Source organism: Exophiala bonariae (assembly GCF_035927105.1).
Source record: "Exophiala bonariae strain CCFEE 5792 chromosome Unknown scaffold_40, whole genome shotgun sequence".
Classification (NCBI taxonomy): Eukaryota; Fungi; Ascomycota; class Eurotiomycetes; order Chaetothyriales; family Herpotrichiellaceae; genus Exophiala; species Exophiala bonariae.
Window position 1 is genome coordinate 298,239 of NW_027042515.1, and position 18,461 is coordinate 316,699.

At 47.5% G+C, this 18,461-nt stretch overlaps 5 protein-coding genes across 5 annotated transcripts; 4 read left to right on the forward strand and 1 right to left on the reverse strand.

Moving 5' to 3' along the window:
• Nucleotides 1-6,962: 6,962 nt before the first annotated feature.
• On the forward strand, nucleotides 6,963-8,309 carry LTR84_010257 (uncharacterized protein; the record flags this gene model as incomplete). The annotated part of the gene is made up of 1 exon (XM_064853794.1): nucleotides 6,963-8,309. The coding sequence occupies one exon, from the start codon at nucleotides 6,963-6,965 to the stop codon at nucleotides 8,307-8,309; it is 1,347 nt and encodes a 448-aa protein (XP_064700748.1).
• Nucleotides 8,310-8,687: 378 nt separating this feature from the next.
• Nucleotides 8,688-10,016, forward strand: LTR84_010258 (uncharacterized protein; the record flags this gene model as incomplete). The annotated part of the gene is made up of 1 exon (XM_064853795.1): nucleotides 8,688-10,016. One exon carries the CDS (start codon nucleotides 8,688-8,690, stop codon nucleotides 10,014-10,016), a length of 1,329 nt encoding a protein of 442 aa, XP_064700749.1.
• Nucleotides 10,017-10,214: 198 nt separating this feature from the next.
• Nucleotides 10,215-12,049, reverse strand: LTR84_010259 (uncharacterized protein; the record flags this gene model as incomplete). Its single annotated transcript, XM_064853796.1, has 4 exons — nucleotides 10,215-10,562; nucleotides 10,632-10,768; nucleotides 10,818-11,393; nucleotides 11,446-12,049. The coding sequence occupies 4 exons, from the start codon at nucleotides 12,047-12,049 to the stop codon at nucleotides 10,215-10,217; spliced, it is 1,665 nt and encodes a 554-aa protein (XP_064700750.1).
• A 343-nt stretch (nucleotides 12,050-12,392) lies between these two features.
• LTR84_010260 (uncharacterized protein) lies at nucleotides 12,393-13,648 on the forward strand (the record flags this gene model as incomplete). The annotated part of the gene is made up of 3 exons (XM_064853797.1): nucleotides 12,393-12,423; nucleotides 12,484-12,523; nucleotides 12,571-13,648. The coding sequence occupies 3 exons, from the start codon at nucleotides 12,393-12,395 to the stop codon at nucleotides 13,646-13,648; spliced, it is 1,149 nt and encodes a 382-aa protein (XP_064700751.1).
• Nucleotides 13,649-15,315: 1,667 nt separating this feature from the next.
• LTR84_010261 (uncharacterized protein) lies at nucleotides 15,316-18,021 on the forward strand (the record flags this gene model as incomplete). The annotated part of the gene is made up of 5 exons (XM_064853798.1): nucleotides 15,316-15,854; nucleotides 15,989-16,132; nucleotides 16,669-16,870; nucleotides 16,918-17,401; nucleotides 17,453-18,021. The coding sequence occupies 5 exons, from the start codon at nucleotides 15,316-15,318 to the stop codon at nucleotides 18,019-18,021; spliced, it is 1,938 nt and encodes a 645-aa protein (XP_064700752.1).
• Between the last annotated feature and the right edge of the window lie 440 nt (nucleotides 18,022-18,461).

The following is an 18,461-nucleotide window of genomic DNA, read 5'->3' on the forward strand; positions in this document are numbered from 1 at the left end:
TTACGTTTGAGAAAGCAGATCCGGCCATCGGGCTGTGGGTTGGCTCGCTTGTAGGGACGCCGGTGGAAATTGGAGTCAAGCATTAGTGGTTTCCTCGGCGTAGCGCCCAAACTGGAGCTACCAATCCAAAGAAGAACTAAAGGGGAAGGCCAAAACAAAGACCCGGTAATATCGAGATGGAAAACCCGAAATAGGAGGATGGTGTCTGTTGGGTGGAGAGTCGCGAAATCCCAAGGGAGAAAAACAGCATGGTTTGCATGGGGGAGATCAGGAGAAACACTTGGCAGTAAGCCTTGGGTCGATTAAGCTCTTCAAGCACTGGCAACTCCAAGAAATCCGGAGACGGCCTGAGAACGATGGGGAAAGGGTATGGAGCAAAATCAAGCAACATAGATTCCCATCGCGGAAGTTGTGACATGTATTCCTAGGAACGCAATTCGCGCTGCAAAAAGTCTTTGAGTGTCTGAGGCGCTTGAGATATTGGACATAAAATATTGGAGGATCATACCTACATGACATCCAAACGCTATCGGTATCTTACCTGGAGCTGCTCCTCGTATGGAAGCCTAAAGCTGCCCCAACAAAGTGAGATTATAGTCCGAGGTAGTCGTGCCTCGTACCGTAACAGAACTTGCAGAAGTGGTGGAAAACAAATGACACCTAAACTCTAAACTTTTGGTTACAGCTGGTCCTTGAATTCCCAATAATCGTTAGATGGGCCTTTCCAAATTTAGTCCCTTCCCCAGGTGTATGGACAGCATCATGATGGCTCTGTCTCTGCCTTACGGCCCTGTCCTTACAAACTCACAGTCGATGAAATGGCAAAGTTGATGCGTAAGAGTGGCAGATGCCATTGGCAATCTTCTTTGCACCTCATGCTACTGGAGTTCGATCGCCACTCCTTAGATTATTGCTGTTCTCTGCTGTGGCGGTTTGACTTCTCAATCGCCTCATGAAGAGACCCAGGTGGGCTAAATGAAAACCAATCACACATTACGTGGCGTTTCGTAGGCTGCATGTTATTGTACTCGTATCACTCTCATCGAAGCGAGGCCCCAACCATCCAGCCCTCCTCGTACTCGGAACTACTCACTTCACACCGAGTACTACGCCACGAGATTGATATAATTATTTGCTGATGCCAATGCTGACTGCCATCCTCAAATCTCTCTATCAAAAAAACATCTGGTATGCAATCCCACCATTGTAAATCCTCCATGCTCAGCCGGCTCTTCGATAATCAACTTTGTCCACTACTCTACCTTGTACATGTTGCCTATGATTGCTACTGGTGCGTGTGACTCAATGATCGGCCTCATCTCTGAACTCGTCACGTGGGTACCCAAGCTAGTGCTCGGTACCAACTCGGTATCAGTATTGCGTACCTTGCTCACCCTGAAGCCCCTGAGTGCTGGTACTGACCGCACGCTTGGGTACGAAGTACGAAAGACCAACCTTCAGATATTATCATTGTTAGGGTGGGGTTCCTTTTATGACTTTTGGCATTTTAACTTAGGTTGACGCAGCTTACCTCTGCGACGACTACGTCGGTCTCTACCTGATATGAAGCAACTTTGGTACATGCCTCCCTCGGTGCTCAGGACCCAGACTGCAAACTTGGCACTCCGGAGGGGAAGCTTGTTGAACTTACCGAGGTACCTGCAAGATCGGGACTTCATACCGTACTAGCAGGCTCTGGTGCGTAGGGTTTGTCTTCCTTTCCAGTTTCTATCCGTACACTTGTATTCATCTGGCCTTAAGCTTTATTAGCGCAACATCCAGACACAGGGGGGCCTAAATCTTACGAGATCAACCCTGTCAATCACGCTTATACCACTGCCCCTGTTAAGCCTCTCCAGGGGTACCAACACCCCCCAATGCATCCTCAATAATACACCTGTAATTGTTCCTGTCCGTTCTGGTTGAATCATCTGGTTTGGAAACCAGACAAATTAGCCGGTGCGAGATCATCACCATGCATGTTCTGCTTTCGTTTGTTTACATATGGATATTGGGCTGCCCATCAATTGGAGATGTTGACTGAGGGCGATAAGACAACTGGTTTCAGATTTTGGGTTGGATCAATCAGAGTCCCTATCCGTATGACCCCGGGGTTTCGCGAGATGGACACAGATATATTTGTCCTACTTCATCGAAAAGCTTGTTCGTTCGACAAACGCTCAGCCCTCGCCTGCCCTTACCCCTGAAAAGCTTCGAGTTGTTGGCCAACCTTGGCGCTGTGAATGCCTCCGCGTGTTCCATTTCCGCAGACCGGTCTAGCATCAAGCTTAGTTTCTTTTGTCTCCCGCTATAAAATCTTGATTGTTCTTCTTTCTCACTCGCAATTTCCTTTGCTGGCCCGCACCTGAGATCCCCAAACTCCACTTACAGGCCTACAGGCCTACAGGCCCCCGCTTCTCAGCCCTCGGATTCTGGATTTCACACTGCACAACGATCACCCGTATTGCCACGCATTTCATTCCTCATCATCGTTGTTACTCATTCACAGCCTCCTTAGCACACCTCTATGATGATCTGCGATGAGATTGCTAATCCCAAATTAAGCTTCTCATACTGATACCTCCCTCACATTGGTTGAGATGAAGTACGAATATGCTATTTGCGGGTCAGCTCGCTTTCTTCAGGTGCTGCATTTCATGTGCGGCTCCAACTCCTCGAGCAATTCCTCTATCCTCCAGGGCTAGGGCTAGATTTATACAAAAAATAATATCGACTGAGAGCCAGGATGTGCGGATCACCATACGATGGGTAACAAGTTGGCCAGAGTGGTCGCTGAGCTGTTTCCCCTCTCCTTTTAAGTCTTGTCTACATTGCCTAGCTCGGTTTTGGAACAATTGACAATATTCTGCATCTGTAGCGCAGTCGTAACACCATGATCATGAAAGGCTACATTGGGTGGGCGATAACCGTGCTCATGCAAGTTTCGAGGACAGCCACCATGAGTAAACTTTCTCATCTTGGATTATTTAGAGTCAAATCTACATAGAGTGATCATCAACATGAAAAGGAACAGTCCCAGTACGGGCATTCCATGGGGTCTGGATGCTGCAGGGACCCATAGAGTTGAGGTCAGGCACTCGAGCAAGCAATACCTCGAGCATACAAGAGGCAGATCCAGGGGCAAAATTGGAGAGTTCGTGCTCAGCAAGTTGCACTGTGAAAAAGGTGACACCACGCTCGAAACCCCAATATCCGACAGTGCCAGCCTCGGAAGTACGGCCAACAACGGCAGCTTCTTCATAATAAGTGATAAGGAAACGATTAGATTATGATTAGAAGCCTTTCTTCCCATTCCACTAAACAGTGGTGGTCAGCATTGGTACCAGAGAAACTAGGTGGACAAATCGTACTGTGACATTCTGCAGAGCGAACATAGTACCATTTGAGGGTAGAGCGAGATCGAGGTTTCGAACACTAGTCATAGTGTTGTGTGTACAGTATGCTCAGTCACCCTTTGCAACATCTGGGATTTGGCTGCCGCAAGTGAGGTATCACTGATTGTGAAGTTGCCGTTATGACCAATGCCGAAGACAGTGATGTCCGAACACCTTTGCCAATCTGATACCATCGGAGCATTGATCGTAGCCTCTACGTCACTTCTATTGAGTAAAGCATCTGTTCCTCGCGCGTCATAGTGGCCTGGAGTGATGGGTCTCAATGGGTTCTACAGGAACGGGCATGTCTTGCTGATGTGATTGGCAGCGAAACACGGGTTGCGTTCAAGTCCATCCACATAAGCTAGGCAGAAAATGTCGCATGTAGGATCCTGGGTGATTGAAGGAACAAAGAGGCCAGGAAATGTCACGCGCATTGTCGTAACTCGATTTGATGGTGTCTGATGGTATAATTGATGATGAATGAGGTTCTGCCGTAGGAAGGATATTTAGTGGTAAACAAGGCTCAACCTAGTCTAGATCCATGACGTAGCTTAAGATCTCAACAGGACACGATCCAGTTGGAGGAGGGAACTTGAAGTACTGTTTGATGTAGGTGCTATGGGTTGCAAGAATCGTGAAGGCTGCTTGATTGTTTCTGGAACGTCGCATTCAAGAATAGGATATTGTGCCAATAGTCGACGAATGGCCAAACAAATATCTGCTCTTGGATGACGAGTTCCCCAATGAGTGGGTCATTTGAGCTGATGCCAGCAAGGCTGTAGTGTTCTGCATCCTCCGTGTTGATGAATGCACCTGCAATATGGAGCATAATATCCTGCAGAAGACTCTCCTGCAGCGACGTCAGAAAAGAACCAAGGGCGATTGAGGAACTCGCCAACCTGTATTGTAAACTTTCCTATTCTGCAGCTCAACAGCTGTGGCAAATTACTTATACCAATCAGTAAACTCTGATGCGAGCTCGACCTCGTTTGTGATATCCAGTGTTCTAGTTGAGAACTCAACACCGACTGGTTGCTCGACCCATATGATTTTGGTTAGGTTCTTCCGACTAAACACAGACCTTTAATAGCAATCTGCACAGAAGATTCTACCAATCTATACGAGTTTTGTACAGGGGCTTCTGTATCCGACTGCCATAGAAATTGTCCATTCCCTCGTAGAAACCCTGCCAATCTGCAACTTGGACTTCCATTTAGCCAGATGACAACCTCTTCTGTCGACAGTAGGTTGTCAGAAAGCCGTCGAGTCTCTTCAGAGTGGTTGGAAACTGGCAAGAGACCTGCGTGGGATTCTCCATGTCAAATGGAACATCCGGGATCACCGTTCGGTTCACAGCGAATCGCTCAGTCTTGAAGTCCAAGAGTTACGTACTAGTTCGTGCTATCTTTCGTGGTTGGATGAGGTTTCTCAGACTTTCCGAAGAGATCGGTGGGTTCGTTAATTACCTGGAAGGCTACTTCGCAGATGATAAGTCTGTGCACTAATGCCACACTCGGCTCCAGCCAAGTGAAAGATAGTACAACGAGATGGGAACATCAAGATCATCTTGATTTTGAGAGCGGTAAAATGATTTATCGTGAAGCTGGAGATCTCTTTGGATGATTGATCAGTGAGAGGCTAGCAGTAAAAGCTGATGGAGAAAAAAGCTTGGAGGAAATTTTTTACTTGTCTAAGGCAGTATGGTCCTCATTCTGGCTCAGCCAGTAACTGAATGCCAGATTTAGTTCATACTACATGCCTCCCATGATCATGAAGGCAACTTCGGTCATCCACGCGTCAGTGGTGCCCACCTTTACGCCGCCCGAGCAAGGATCGCTCAGTTGATGGCGTTACATACCACAATCATGCACGATGCTCCGCATTTAGACGTCAAAAAACCAACTCCAGAAGAACTCGCTTGGCAGCGGTAAATAGGGGCAAGGCTGCTTAGTTGACGAATGGAAGGTGGAACGCCTTAAGCTATTGCTCTGCAGTCAGCGTCCGCAGTCTTCTTGGGTCAAAATTGGCACTCCCGTTCGTTAGCACAGGTTCACCAACCTCAACTTTGCCATCCCATGTGGTATCGAGGAATCATGGGGTGTCGAACCGTTCGCTTTCGCTTACAGACGTTTCATGTAGACCTGAGAATCCTTCCCGAGGTCGCAAGGTCAAGCCTGAAAAGTCATCGAACTCTGAAGTGTCGCCTAGTTCAAGTGGCAGTCTGAGTCTTAACACAATACTGCTTAACATGATCTTTGACCCTTGCTTTGAGCGGTTGGCACTCGAGAATCTGTTGAGCTGAACGGTAAAATCAAGAAAATTATTCCATGGATGTAGGGCGCGTGATTCATAGAAATGAAAATTTGAGAATGATACCAATACTGGCAGTACCTTTCGGATTCCGAGTCCTTGCTCAATGCAGCAACGGTATACTAAGTGCCCCCAAGGACCGAACCAAGGCATTGCGTATGGGATCGGAAGGGGGCATTTCAGTGGTGCATCAATCTCAGTAGTGTTGAATTATGTGTCTTTGCATAACGAGGCTATCTTCAAAGCTCCGGCGTCGCGAAAGTATAGCAAGTTCTGAGTGTTACTTGTCGCTCTTGCCTAGCGTGAAGGAAGGGAGCTTCCCCAATCCAAGACTGAAGGTGAAGCTGGAGATGAGGGCAGCTCGTGTTCTTGGCATAGAATCGACCACTCTGCCTGGCGCTGAATACCACCAGATCTAGGCACTTACTGGGACTCATTTAGGTATGTAGCTAAGTTAGCCCTCACGCCCATCACCGACCCGCTGCTGGTTAGTTTTCGCAAGCACGCAATCGAGCAATTAAGCACGCCATCCGTTGAGTGAAAGAGTTATAAAACCACGATACATTATCTCTTCTGCTATGGCCGTCAAACCTTACATATAGAACTAATCTGGCTCGATGACTGCTAAGAATCAACACAAGTAGGCCAGGTTGTTGAAGCGCGCTAACATCAACGCATCTTACTAGAGCGCCCAGCACTCTGGTGTTGGAGGGCAAAGTACTGTCAAGATGTCCAGCATGTTGATGTTGCTCAACTCATATGGGATTGATGCACAGGGACATGTGTACTGCCACTACCACTAATTTTGACCCTCCAAGATTCACAGCTTGCCAGTGGGCTCAAAAACGGTGAGTTTGCCGAGGTAACAAACCCTTCTGATGACGATGTTCTGGACGACGACAAACCAACCCCGCACGATTTCCAACATGGAGTTGCACGAGGGTGCATGGAAGGCTATGGTAGATGGCTCTGCTCTTGTTCGAATTCTCAACGCTTCGTGTTGCACTGCTCTACCAGAAATCAAATACCACGTTCACATTGTCAATCTTCATGTGCCTGTTGTTGTTCCTCTGAGAAGAGTTCGACTCTGAGTGTTTAGCCCTTAATCAACGTGATGTGCAGATGTCATGGGTTGAAATGGATATGTGATCGAAGCAACTGCAGCCTGGATTCACCAGGTCAGTCCTCCTACTCTAGACCTAAACAAGGTCCGTCTCCAATGGCGTTCCATCAATTCAAGATGGTCACCCTAAAATGAATGTAGTGGCACTTGCGCAGGAGCCTGCCGACTGTCCCTCTGGCTCAGCTTGGACGATAGATGAAGTACCGAGTACAAGTCGTCAAGACTTACCTGTAACTCTGCCCGTTCCACCATCTCCATTGATCCCTCCACCTGATGTGGGCATTCGACCTTGGTTACAGGTGGTTGCGGGCTTCTTCCTTATGTTCAACGCCTGGGGAACAATTTTCTCTTTTGGTGTATTTCAAACATTCTACACCTCATCTGGAAGTCTGGAAATCAGCCAATCGCCATCTGCTATCGCATGGATTGGCTCAATACAGACGTTTTTACTGCTATTCGTGGGTGCAATGAGTGGAATTCTTTTTGACAAAGGCTATTTCCGCTATATGATATTCTTCGGAAGTTCCTTGGTTGTGCTGGGCTTGGTGACCCTCTCCCTCGCAACTCGCTTTTATCAGGTCCTCTTATCCCAAGGAGTTTGCGTGGGCTTCGGCACTGGTCTCTTACTGGTCCCGTCTGTAGCACTCCCAAGTACATGGTTTCTAAAGCATCGAGGCATTGCCGTTGGCCTTGTCTCCAGTGGAGCATCGGTTGCTGGAGTCGTGCTTCCGATCACGGTCCGAGCTTTAATCAGAACAACGGGATTTTCGTGGGCAGCTCGAGTCTCAGGTTTTGTGTCCCTTGTGACCCTCACCATCAGCCTTCTTCTTGCCAATCAACGTCTGCCTCGGAGGACCGGTGGATCATTCATCGAATACAAGGCGTTAAAGCAACCTGAATTTGCGCTTTATATATTCGGGCTCTTTATTTCAATGTTCGGCCTGTATACTTTCTACGGCTTCGTCGAGATATGGGCCGTTAACCACCCTGCGATTTCGAACACAGGCCTCGAGGCCATCTACATTCTTCCCATACTGAATGCTGCAAGTCTTGTCGGTCGAATTGGACCTCTGTACTGCTCAGATTCCCTAGGTCCACTGAACATTCAAACGCCTGCAATGCTGGTATCCGGCATTCTATGCCTTCTTTGGTCAGAGGTAAGGTCTGCTGGTCCATTTGTTCTAGTGGTCATTTTGTACGGCATATCATCAGGAACTGTGATTGCTATGCCGCCCGTGGTGATATCTAGCATGACGAATGACATGACGACTTTTGGTGGCCGTATGGCCGTGTTCTTTCTCACAATAAGCTGCTCATCTCTCGCCGGACCACCTATCAACGGTGCTATCATCCAAGCTCAATATCTGAGGTATGAGGGATGTCAGATCTTCTCAGGTGCAATCATTATCCTGGCCTCGCTATTCTTGTTTGCGGCACGAATGACCAAGAGCAAGCTGAAATTGTATGTTAAGGTGTAACGATAGATTCGAGTCTGGTATGCGTATGCTCTGCCTCACACTCAACGCAAGGTGAAAAATTCGAATGATGGGGATACCATTTTTTCATGATTAGAATATCACTCTAGAGATTTGGCTGCTTACATCGGCATTATGGCACCTTCGAATCGGAAACAATATAAGCCTGGGATAATTTGATGTCGTGATTCGGGTTCTGTGAAAGGATTGGCTGTGATGGACTCGCTCGCCAGGCGATATTTCTTCCACATTTGTAATCACCCATTGTTCACATGCTTTGTTATATGGCACCTCGCACAATTCGACAACACTAGAAATCAACTTCAAGTTACCGGGTCCCTGTAATTAGAACAGGAAGTCTCTTGCAAACGACACGACACCATGTCCAACTCAAAGTCATTGCACCTCACAGCATTCATGCGCCCGGTAAGTCTCCATACCGGTGCATGGCGATATCCTGGTGCCGCCGCCGAAGCAAACTTCTCCCTTGAGTATCTCAAATCTTTCATCAAGAAGCTTGAGGCAGCCAAGTTCGACGCATTTTTTCTTGCCGACCACCTGGCCGTGTTGAATATGCCCATCGACGCGTTGAAGCGAAGTCATACTGTAACTTCATTCGAGCCATTCACATTATTATCTGCACTTTCAGTGATAACTGAAAAAATTGGGTTAGCCGCCACTGCGACAACAACATATGATGAGCCGTTCCACGTTGCTCGTCGATTTGCATCACTTGACCACATCAGTAATGGACGAGCAGCATGGAATATAGTCACCACAGGGAATCCTGAATCAGCGAAGAACTTTGGGCTAGATGAACATTTGCAACATGGAGAGCGTTACAAGCGTGCTCGTGAGTTCTATGATGTTGTGACCGGGCTATGGGACAGCTTTGCAGATGATGCCTTTATTCGAGATCAAGCTAGTGGCGTTTTCTTCGATCCTGAGAAACTGCACGTCCTCAATCATGAAGGGAACGAGCTCAAGGTTAAAGGTCCGCTTAATATAGCAAGACCTATCCAGGGGTGGCCAGTGATTGTTCAAGCTGGACAATCAGAGCCGGGGAGACAGCTCGCCGCAGAGACCGCCGAAGTAGTGTTCTGCTCCCCCCGCGATCTGGCTGCGGCTCAATCGCTTTACGCAGACATCAAGAGCCGCGCAAAGGCTGCAGGCCGCAATCCTGATCACATAAAGATCTTACCAGCGGCGTTGATCATTCTTGGCGACACAATTGCGGATGCTCGGGCCAAGCGCTTTAAGCTGGATAGTCTTGTACACTATGACAGTGCTATCGCATCACTTTCCGTTGCCTTGGGGTCTGATGCATCTGGATTTGATCCTGATGCGCCTTTACCGAGTCATTTACCAGAAACAAATGCAAGCAAGACAGGGCGAGAGGGAGTTCTGAAACTCGCCGAAGAGGAAAACCTTACAGTCAAGCAGCTTGCACAACGCTATGGAGGTTATTCAGGTCTTGCTTTCGTTGGAACAGCTGCTACTATAGCCGATCAAATGGGTGTATGGCTTTCAAATGAGGGCGCCGATGGCTTCACAATCACTTTTCCATTCCTCCCTGAGGGCTTGGATGATGTTGTTCAACAGTTGATTCCTGAACTGCAGCGTCGCGGTATTTTCCGCACTGACTACGAGGGAACCACACTCCGCGAGCATCTGGGACTTCCTAGACCCAAAAATCGTTTTTTCACTTAGTGAAGATAAATCTCGCCCAATGAATAGTGCAAGGACCATTCTAATAGCCCGTTGGGGGTCATGAAACGGAAAGCCAAGGGCCCTGGAGAAGAGGAACAGTGTCAGGTTCACCATTTATGGATCAAGTGTGTTATTATCTAGCATCAGATCGGATGACACATGGTTTATGGCGCACTTTCGATTCATCCGCGCTTTGGCTCAGAGCTTTGACAGTCGTTTCTCTCCCAATATAGGGTTCTCCTGTGTCCACCGACGGAGAATATCTCGCATGATCTTCCCATTGAGGTTTCTTGGTATTTCAGGGACGAAGGCAACTCCACCCCTCAATTGTTTGAAATTGCTCAACAGGCCTTTAACCCATTCAATAATTTCTTGTTCTGTGCAATTATTTGAGTCTCTGCCTGGAACAACATATGCTCTGGGAAGCTCGTTCCCATCGGCCAATTGTACCCCTGTCACCCCAACGTCAATGACGGCTGGATGCTGGCTAATGATCGCTTCCAGTTCCACGGGCGAAACCTGATTTCCCTTATATTTCATGAGCTCCTGTTTCCATTATTAGTAGTGAAGTTTTAGGAAGCTTTAGATTTCATGGCCCTTTTCTGCACTGCTTACCTTATACCTTCCTTCAATGAAGACTTTCCCGCTCGATTTTATCGTTGCCTTGTCTCCAGTTCGAAACCACCCAGATGAACTAAAAGCTTCGAGCGTTGCGGAGGGGTTCCGATAGTAACCTCGCATAACATTTGGACCTTTGCTAATCAGCTAGAAGACTTTCCATTTTTCTTATCGGATGGTCACCTTTGACGACAAGCTCCCCAGACTGACCACTGGGTAATGCCGCACCACTTTCGCTCACAATCATTGCTTCCATATGAGGAAGGAGAAATCCAACACTACCTTCATTGTCACTCGTATCCGGATCCAACTGAGTAGCTCCGCAGACCAACTCTGTCATTCCCCAATTTGGTAGTAGATAGGTTCCGGGTGTCAGTGCATCATTTACTCGATTCTGGAGCACTAGCGGCAACGGCGAGCCTCCACTCATTGCCCATCGAATGCTTTTGCAATCCTCCACGTCCCACTCATTGATGATTCGGTTCCAAATCGATGGCGCTAGAAAAAAGACAGACAAATTGTACTTGGCGTTATATCTGGTAAGGGTCTCAAAATCATATTTCGCCATCATCACGACTTGCATCCCGTGCAGCAATGCCAACATGTTATGGACGAGGACTCCCACAGCAACGGAGTTCTGTAGCAAGGCTGGCATTCTCGGGGTATTTCCCTCTCGACGGATCTTGTCAGTACGAGGGCCAAAGTGATAGCCCATTTGGCGAAGGTTTGCGACTATATTCGCGTGCGACAACTCCACACCTGCTAGTTTAGTGACTTCAGATAAACCTCGAGAATTTGCTAGTGATGTTACCTTTAGGTGTGCCAGTAGTGCCACTTGAGTAGATCAAACACGCTGTCCTGTTCCGTAAGACATTTGGATCTGTGACGCACTGCAGAGGAAACTGCCCAACGCTCAAAATTGAGTTTCCATTCGATACCAACCTTAGGTCGAGTTGCTTCGAGTCCATCTCAAGCAGTATAGGAGATGCGTTACTTCCATGGTTCCTTAATACTGTCTGTGCAATGTCTTTAGTCTGAGCGGAGCAAATCAATACTTTAGGAGTCGATAATGATATCTGGCGTGCAAGTTCGAATGGTGTTGCGAGACGTGAACATGTCGAGTAGATTCCTTCTGCAGCAAGGATACCGAACAGGATTGGCCCAATGAGGATTTGATTTTCGACAAATGATAGTACAACATCACTAGCTGGATCACTAGCACCAACTCCCAAGTTTCGCAAACTTTGGCCGATTAGACCGATAAGGCTCCTGGCTTGAGAAAGAGTAATGCATAATTCGGGATCTTCTCCATCAATCCACACTGTGTCATTGTCCTTGAACTTGGTATTCAACAATACATGGGTTAGGACATCTTCGTTTGGAATGTCAACCTTGTATGGTGACGAGAATTTCATCCTTGCACAGTGATTGCAGGATGACTTGCACGCAGGGACACTTGAAGGCACTGAAATTTGAATACCTCCGTCTAAATAAATCCCAATGATAGAAATAAATGCACTACCATTTGGTCATTGAACCATCGCCTGCGCCTAGTGTATTTTACTCGGCCAAAGTTGGAGAATGTGGGGTGGGCCATATCAGTGGTTGGGGCTTGTTGACATTTGGAGATCATGCTGTTGGAAACAAACGGTGACCTTCCTATGAGCCAACCCAGCCATATGTGGGGTCAAGAAAGATTTCTAATTTTAATACCCTGTATCGCAATACGATGTTGATATTCGGTCCAAAGTTCTCACAATGACGAGAACACCATTGGAGAATTTGAAAGGTACGTTTCGTGAGCTCGTGTGGTCTGTTGGGTAGGTGAAGCTGAAGCGACATTTCACAGTTTTGGAACTTGCAGGCCCTGCCACGGCCCCATTTGCTGGGTAGGAAGGTTTCTTGCTGAAATCTACCCTTGACTCACAATATATAGGCTGGTGCTAGCAGATTATGGCGCAGATGTTGTCCGAGTCGATCGACCGACAGAGGCTTTTGGTCCACAAGACACCTTATGTCGCGGGAAGCGATCAGTCATCGTTGACTTGAAGGCTGAAGCTTCTCGGAAAGCTTTTATTTGCCTTGCAGATGTGGCAGACATTATCATTGACCCATACCGGCCGGGAGTTATGGACCGTTTGGGCGCTGGTTCGGCGGTTTTATGTCAAAGGAATCCGCGGCTGATCTACGCGCACATATACGGATTCAGACCCGACAATAGCAGCATATATGCCCAGCGAGCAGGGCATGACATCAATTATCTCGCTGTCTCAGGTGTGCTGTCTCTCTTTGGGCGGAAAGACGAGGTTCCCGCCCCTCCAGCCAATATCCTTGCAGATTTTGCGGGTGGTGGGCTTGTTTGCGTCGTTGGAATACTCCTAGCCGTGCTCCAAAGGTCTCTCACAGGCAGGGGCCAGGTTGTCTCTGCTAATATGACAGATGGAACATCATTTCTGGCGACTTTTGCACGACAACAACTAAGCACCCCGAATTGGAATCAACCGCGAGGTCACAACTTATTGGACGGCGGTGCACCATTCTATGAAGTTTATGAAACCCTAGATGGAAGGTATATGGCAGTAGGAGCTCAAGAATCGCGATTTTACAGAACCCTTCTTGAGGGACTTGGACTCGACTACTCGAAGCTCCCCGATCAATGGGACAGGAAAAGCTGGCCAACAATGAAACGGATCTTTGAAGACAAATTTAGGCTGAGAACGCAGGCGGCGTGGAGAACTATCTTTGATCATACAGATTCATGCGTGACACCAGTGCTATCAACATCTGAGATTGAGAAGCCGCTACAGCCACTTGTTGCGCTGTCAGAGTGCTCGAACCCTCGGATTGAGCTTCAAGAGCCGTTCCCTCTACTTCAAAAAGGGAGCGGCGCGGCCATGGTGCTCTCGAGCTGGCTGGGGACCACTGGGGAAGCTTCTGTACGCGTTGACAAACACTCTGGAATTCTTTATCAGTGCCAGGAGCAGTCTGACAACAAGGGCATGAGCCGGTTGTAGCTAAAGATTTCGCACTAATGACGGATTACAGAACAGAATTGTAACCGCTATACGATAGTAACTGTCCGCTTTTACAGACTCATAAATCCTGTCAGAGATCGAAAGCTGACTAGTACCATCACACTCCTGCCAGTGGACCCTTGGTGCCACTCCAATACCGAGGGCCAGGCGGTCCGAATCCCGTTCGAAGTCGCCGACTTTTGGCCAGACCATGTGCTCCCTTTTTCTGCAGATAAGTATTTTAATCATTAGGTCATGCCATTAGACCACCATAGACAGTCTTCGAATTGAGAAATATGTGAAACTTCTAGCCCGTCAAGAAGAAATATCTTCAATATAGGCTCTCGGAACTGAATGCACTGGAAAGACTAGGCTGCTGAATGCTATCACTGAGCACCGCTGGGCTGAAAAGCCAGAATATCGGTTTTATCCCGACTGGGAGGTAGCTCTTCCAGCTCTAGTAACAGCAACTACATCCAGAGATGATATAAGCAGGCGGAAAAGGACAAGGGACTTCAAATACAGCTTCTACAGACTCCGCTGGAAGACGAGCTCAAATACCAACCTCCAGAAACTCCCATATGAGATCGCTCCGACATTGATGTTGTCAACCTCGGATGAAACTTGGCACAACGGGGATAAACAGTGCTCCGGAGCGAAACATGGACGAAGCTCAAGGGGAAAATTGTAGCAAGGGAGCGTGGGACCTTGCGACACGGTATCGAGATGGTATAATTCTCTACAGGCAGCAGTTGCAGCTATGAAGGAAAGAGCTTGTCTCCTGGTAGAAATGTGGTATGCAGCTTTGAGAGATTCTGTGTCAGAGCTCCAGGCATGAAGTCGTTAAGGGATCCTCTTGTGTGCCACCTTGCCACATTCACCTCATGGGTATCTTCAACCGTAGATCTCGTAAGAGACTAAACCAATACATCGAAAATGACTTGCGACCTTAAATTCTCTTGGATAAAAAGTCGAAGTGATTCAAAGCGAGGTTGACATTTGGGCAAAGCTCTTTCCCTGTCCTCATGGCGGCAATATGGATGGACTGCGTATTGTCTGAGTTAACACAGCTTCGTCCTAGGGTAACAACATGGTCCTGAAACACCAGACAATCAGTGTCTTTCCTGTGCTGGTTGAGTATTAGAGGGAGTTGAAAACTATATAAACACATATGAGTGTTCGATACCGACGGGGTTCTGGGATCTCCCTCGCTTGAGCCGAAACATACTACTAAGTGCAGCGAACGATTGATCATAGCTACGAAAAAGGTTAACAAGCTCAAACCCCGTCCTTTTAACTGGCCAATAAATATGTGAATATGGAGCTTATACCAAACTCCTGACTAGATTCGCGCGACTTCGGCATTGAAGCGAATCTCGCATCGCAAACCGGAGTCTTTATTTCCCAATTCGGAGTCGTTGCTTCCTACACCAAGCCTAAGTCCACAAACTGGATACCGCTCAGTGGAATTGGTATAGATTCATTTTGCATATCTTCTTAATCAAAGCGAGTCAATACCGACTCCGGTATAACAACATGCCGACCTCGGTAGCCTCCTCGTAGTTAAATGCGTTTAAGAGTACAGATCTTTGTAAATTGTGAACAGGCAAATATCATTGATCATTTCACATATCTATTTTTGTTGACTATTACAGCTCAAATCCAGGATGTCTCCTCCCCCAGTTCTCCTCTTGCTAGGTGCAGGACCCAAACTTGGGACCAAGATCCCGGAAGTCTTCTCCAAGAAGGGCTACAAAGTCGTTCTTGTAGCACGTTCCTTCGAAGAGGGATTACAGGACAATGGATACTATTGTATACGAGCAGATTTCAACAACCCTGAATGCATCCCTGAAGTGTTTGAGAAGGCGAAGAAAAACGTTGGCATCCCAACCGTGGTAGTGTACAACGCTGTTCAATACAAACTTGATGATCCAGAAGACCCTTTTGCTTCTCTTGCCCCGGAGTCGGTCTCACAGTTTCATACTGCAATAGCAGTGAATGGCACCACACCTATGGTTGCTTTGCACCAGGCGATTACTTCTTTCCGGGCTCTGCCTACAGATACCATTGGCAAGACTTTTATTTTCACTGGAAACATCCTCAACCACTCCCAATTCAAGAACAGACTATGCTTTGGGATGGCCAAGACTCTCTGTGCCTACGGTATTAGGTTTGCTTCGGTAGCTTACGAGAAAGAAGGATTCAAGTAAGTTACCTACCTAGTCAAAACCCTCCATTCCATCTGAGCATGATGGACTTCCCCTCTGTTTTGATTTGATATTTTCAACATATGTTTCCCTCAATATACTATCGATCTTACTTACACCTCGCTTATTGTAGATTCTACTACGCTGATGAGCGGACACCCTCAGGACTACCGGTTATGCGAGATATCAGCGGCGATGCAGCAGGAACAGAATATCTCAGCTTGGCTGAGAATATTGCGCAACAGCCTTGGTTGTACACCTATACTACAGAACAAGGGTATGTAGATTTTGGCGAAAAAGATTACCTGAGGACTACAGATAGCGACGAACCCCAATTTTTAAAGGGTGGAAGGTAAATAGATTGTGGCCTATTTGAATTCGGAAGTCGAATAGTCTACTTGCGATCATTTCAGATCGGCCCAAGTCCGGAACTTGGCATTTTGCCGGCCCCTCATTGTGGAGACAAGTAATAAACTGCCCTGGCCCCAAATCGACGACAACAGGTTTCGGACGCGACCATTTGATCAATTATTTGCGTTCAGGATGTAGTCATAGTATCTATATGTGCAGACCACCTGGTCTAGTTTTGCAACTTGATAATCTACATGGTAGAAAGCTATTTCACACAGGTAATGAGGTGCGTTGTCCCTCCCTGTCATGTTGTCCACTCGGTACCGTGGAGCCGAAAGCCAAGCTTGATCTGTTCGGTAAAGTGGAGCCGCAGTAACTGTATCTACCTCTTGTCGATTCCTAAGGCAAACTTCCTTCAGGATAAGATGAAAGCAGAGGTCTTGTATAACTACCTACAAAAAGAGTCGGCGACACAATGCAACAGGAGGACAGTACACAATTCACCTTGGCAAATCTGCCGTTAGGAATCGCCAGAAGAAAAGGACCTGGGCTTCCTCCTGGCATCGTGACCCGCCTGTACGATTTTGTGTACTTCGTATCGGTCCTTCAAAGCAAAGGCCTCCTTCGGCGATTTGATGCCGAGCTGGAAGAAGCACTGCAAAGGGTATAGGATTCACGCACTTGATCATAGATGGCTAACTCTGCGGACAGAGCACATTAAATGACCTGGCTGCTCTAGGTATTGCCGGCCAGCGGCAGCTAAGAGAAGCACTCCGCAAGGTATTTACTACAGCGACGGATGAGCATCTTTCAGCATGTCGAGTGCTGAAGAATGAAGTCGTAATGATGCTTCCTGTTAAGGTCGGCGATTTTTCAGATTTCTCTTGCTCACTCGACCATGTTCTGAATGCGGGTGAAGCAGTCATGGGGGTTCGATCTGTACCACCAGGCTTTCTACACTTCCCGATCGGCTACGGTGGCCGTTCTTCCTCTATCGTGGTGTCCGGTAGCGATGTGACACGGCCACGTGGACACTTTAAAGACAATGGGGATGTCGTTTTCGGCCCTTCACGTGCGGTTGACTTTGAACTTGAAGTTGCATGTGTCGTTGGCAAACCAACAACCGGTCAGCCAGTAAATGCAGGCAACGCCGGGGAGCATATTTTTGGCTTTATACTGCTGAATGACTGGAGTGGTAAGTATAGTAAACTAGATCTATTTTAAGAGCGTTGCTGACCGAACAAAGCGCGTGATATACAGGGATTAGAAATGCCTCCTCTTGGCCCTTTCAATGGAAAAAGCTTTGGTACTACCATTTCCCCTTGGGTTGTCATGGTAGATGCGCTGCGGCCGTTCCTACTCCCTGTTCCGCAACGACAGAAGGCAACGGCAGACCACTTCTCGAAACAGGGTGATCTTGCCCACTATGGGGTAAATCTAACTGCCAGTATCAACAACTCTAATTCCTCAACTATAGTTTGTACTTCACGGCTAGACTGGATATACTGGACGATGAACGACATGATCGCACACCAGACCTCCAATGGTTGTACCATAGTCTCAGGTGATCTCCTGGCAACAGGAACGGTGTCCGGGGCGGAAAAAGGGTCGCATGCATGTTTGCTTGAAATCACAAAGGGTGGTAAGGAGTCGCTCACTCTAGGTGATGGCAGCCAACGAACGTACCTTCACGATGGTGACACGGTAGTTCTGGGTGCATGGGCTGGTGAACTTGGATCAGATAATTGTGTGGGCTTCGGAAACTGTCTTGGTACTTTGCGACCTGCTATCCGTCCCCAAGGTATCCAAACATAAGGGTTTTCTAGCTTAGATGCATCGATCATTAGGCAACAGGGCAGGTTTACCGTAAACCCTATCTAGAAGGACCCAAATAATAGTATACCATTATTGGTGGTGCTAAACTACAATTATCTTCAGTTAGGGTTCAACAATATGTTACGAACTGCCAAGGGCGTAATGGTTCTTGGACTCAGACGTGGTTGGGTTTCGCGGACAGAAGTATAGGTACTTGCGGACAGATGTGGAAGATGTGAGGGCTCAGGGTTCAACAGGTTTAGGTGCAGTAGTAAGATGATTATTAACTACGAGGAGTCTATAAAATGTTGGTGTAATAACCGTAGCTATATACTCGTAAGATTCCTCGTGCTCTCTCGCTCTATCTACTCTATTACTGTAAGGGTTTTGCTATAAATCATACGATTCGTATAGCTACCATATAACTAGGATTCTAAGCT